Consider the following 2,150-nt stretch of genomic DNA (forward strand, 5'->3'; position numbering starts at 1 on the left):
ATAGCAGCTCACAGTAACAACACTCATCATCTTCATCAACAGCTCACAGTAACAACACTCATCATCTTCATCAACAGCTCACAGTAACAACATTCATCATCTTCAACAGCAGCTCACAGTAACGACACTCATCATCTTCACAAGCAGCTCACAGTAACGACACTTATCTTCACCAACAGCTCAGTTTGGAGCAACGGTCCAGTTCAAAACGTGACACCTACCAAGGTTTTAATAGAAGCCACAGATTTCAGCTTCAGCAGGAGTTGCTGGCTCTGCAATGAAAAAAAAGATCAGCTGTGCCGGATATGATTCATCAGTTGTAGATGTACACAACATTTTGTACAAAGATCTCATGCAGTGAGCAGCTAATGTGGTACGTAGCATTCAGCCGTCTGTATATGTGTCAGGTTGATGGAATTATAGCCATTTTTGTGTTTCATACAGTGAGCTAGCTGTGGCAGCCATTTTAAATTGGTCTGACTCTAAAGCTAATTAGTTGCTGCTTTGCATCCATTCATTATTTCCTTAAAGTTTCATTACAGTGCATCCACTTTGAAGTTGAGTTCAATTATGGGCACAGTTTCAAACAAAGTGCTTGTCCAATCTGTTAGTTGTCAGATTATGTACTGAGGATCAGTCTCATATATTACCACACCAAACTTTAAGTCAACATCTGTAAATATGGCTGAGTTATATGCATTTGATAAGGTTGCTTATGGTGTAAAAATCTCCAGATGTTATTCAGTAGATGTAGGTGTGGTAGAATGGTTGATATTTCAGGCTGATGGTGAGGTCCAGCTCACCAGGGATGTGGCGTGACTGATCTTCTGCAGAATGCCATTATGACCAAGATGCTGCAGGGAGAGCCAAAGAGGCAGTGCTCGCAGCTTCTCCACAGGCTGGCTGGAAGTCAAACCTGCTGCCAGAGACTGACGGGCAAAACACATCAAGTCCAGTGAGGCGTTTAGTTCCAAGGCAGGGCAGAACAAGCAGCTTTCACTTTTTCATCAACAGGATGTGAGCCTACCAGTGCTGGATCTTCATGTCTGTAAAGAGTGACAGCAGTAACAGCGGGCAAGCCAAGCCACTGACCTGATGTCAGCGTCATACTGTCACATCTGGTGGCTGCCTGTGGCAAAACAACAACAGACACACAAATTAACAGACAAATGCAAGAAGAGCAAACGCAGAACAAAATACAGATGCACTAGCTAAAACGCTATGACTATGGAGGTAGTGCTCCGTCACCCTCACGTTGAGCCGTGTCCACCACCTCCAACCCCCACACTCAAAAACTGACAATACAAACATGGCACAACACAGACGTGTTTTCGTCGCCCGTCTGTAAATTCATGGAAGATATGAGCACCCTGCCAAGGCAAGTAAACTAGAGGAAAGACTGAAGTGGGTAGTTCTTCTTGTCTGCTTGTCCGAGGCAGTGCAGTGACAAATCTCAAACACACACATGATGGACTCTAACACATTCAGGAAGAACTCTGACACACACAACAAACTAATTACACACAACTACTGTGTTGTACTGTTTATGACTTCTCTACTCGAACATTATTGCAATCTGCTCAAGTTTGTATACAGTAGTACCTCGCTACTTCACTGTTCCTTTATCATGGACTCACGCTATCACAATTTTTCAAAATAAGATTGGAAATGATACACAGTTGGCTGATTGATGGATGAGCCAAATGATCGGCATATCATTTTTATTTAAAATAAATTATTTTAATTTATTTAGCACCTGCTGCACATTCGTGCAGCCCATACTGCAGGACAAACTTCCTGCTGCATTTGATCAGCTGATCTCCATGCATAGCGCAGAAGTGGGCGTGGCCAAAAACATTTGCAGGTGGTTGAGAGCAGTGGAGGCAGAGAGAGGGAAATCGTTGGTTACGTACAGTAACCCCAGATTCCATGAGTATAGGTGCAGCCCTTTAAGGCTAGTGATAGCCTTAAAGGGCTGCGCCTATACGGAATAGAACATGACATTCTGTCTTTTAGAGTAAGAATTTAGAAACATTGTTTAGAATATTGCAAGGGTGTGGGAAGGGTTTAAAACACCTATATATATATATATATATATATATATATATTAAATACACATACATAAATTAAAATAAACTACCACTTACTAC

The 2,150-nt window shown here is 42.1% G+C and overlaps 1 protein-coding gene across 1 annotated transcript in view; it reads right to left on the bottom strand.

Moving 5' to 3' along the window:
- Nucleotides 1-1,119, bottom strand: part of pdxdc1 (pyridoxal-dependent decarboxylase domain containing 1) — a 163,913-nt gene extending 162,794 nt beyond the window's left edge. Inside the window, exons 1-3 of the mRNA XM_037689358.1 lie at nt 1,028-1,119; nt 804-929; nt 222-272 (exon numbers count right to left, since the gene is read on the bottom strand). Of these exons, the coding sequence (XP_037545286.1) occupies nt 222-272; nt 804-929; nt 1,028-1,108 (258 nt within the window). The 5' untranslated portion in view covers nt 1,109-1,119. The remainder of the gene's footprint in view (nt 1-221; nt 273-803; nt 930-1,027) is intronic.
- Between the last annotated feature and the right edge of the window lie 1,031 nt (nt 1,120-2,150).

The sequence above is a fragment of the Nematolebias whitei genome, chromosome 15 (assembly GCF_014905685.2).
Source record: "Nematolebias whitei isolate Nwh7 chromosome 15, NemWhi1, whole genome shotgun sequence".
NCBI lineage: Eukaryota > Metazoa > Chordata > Actinopteri > Cyprinodontiformes > Rivulidae > Nematolebias > Nematolebias whitei.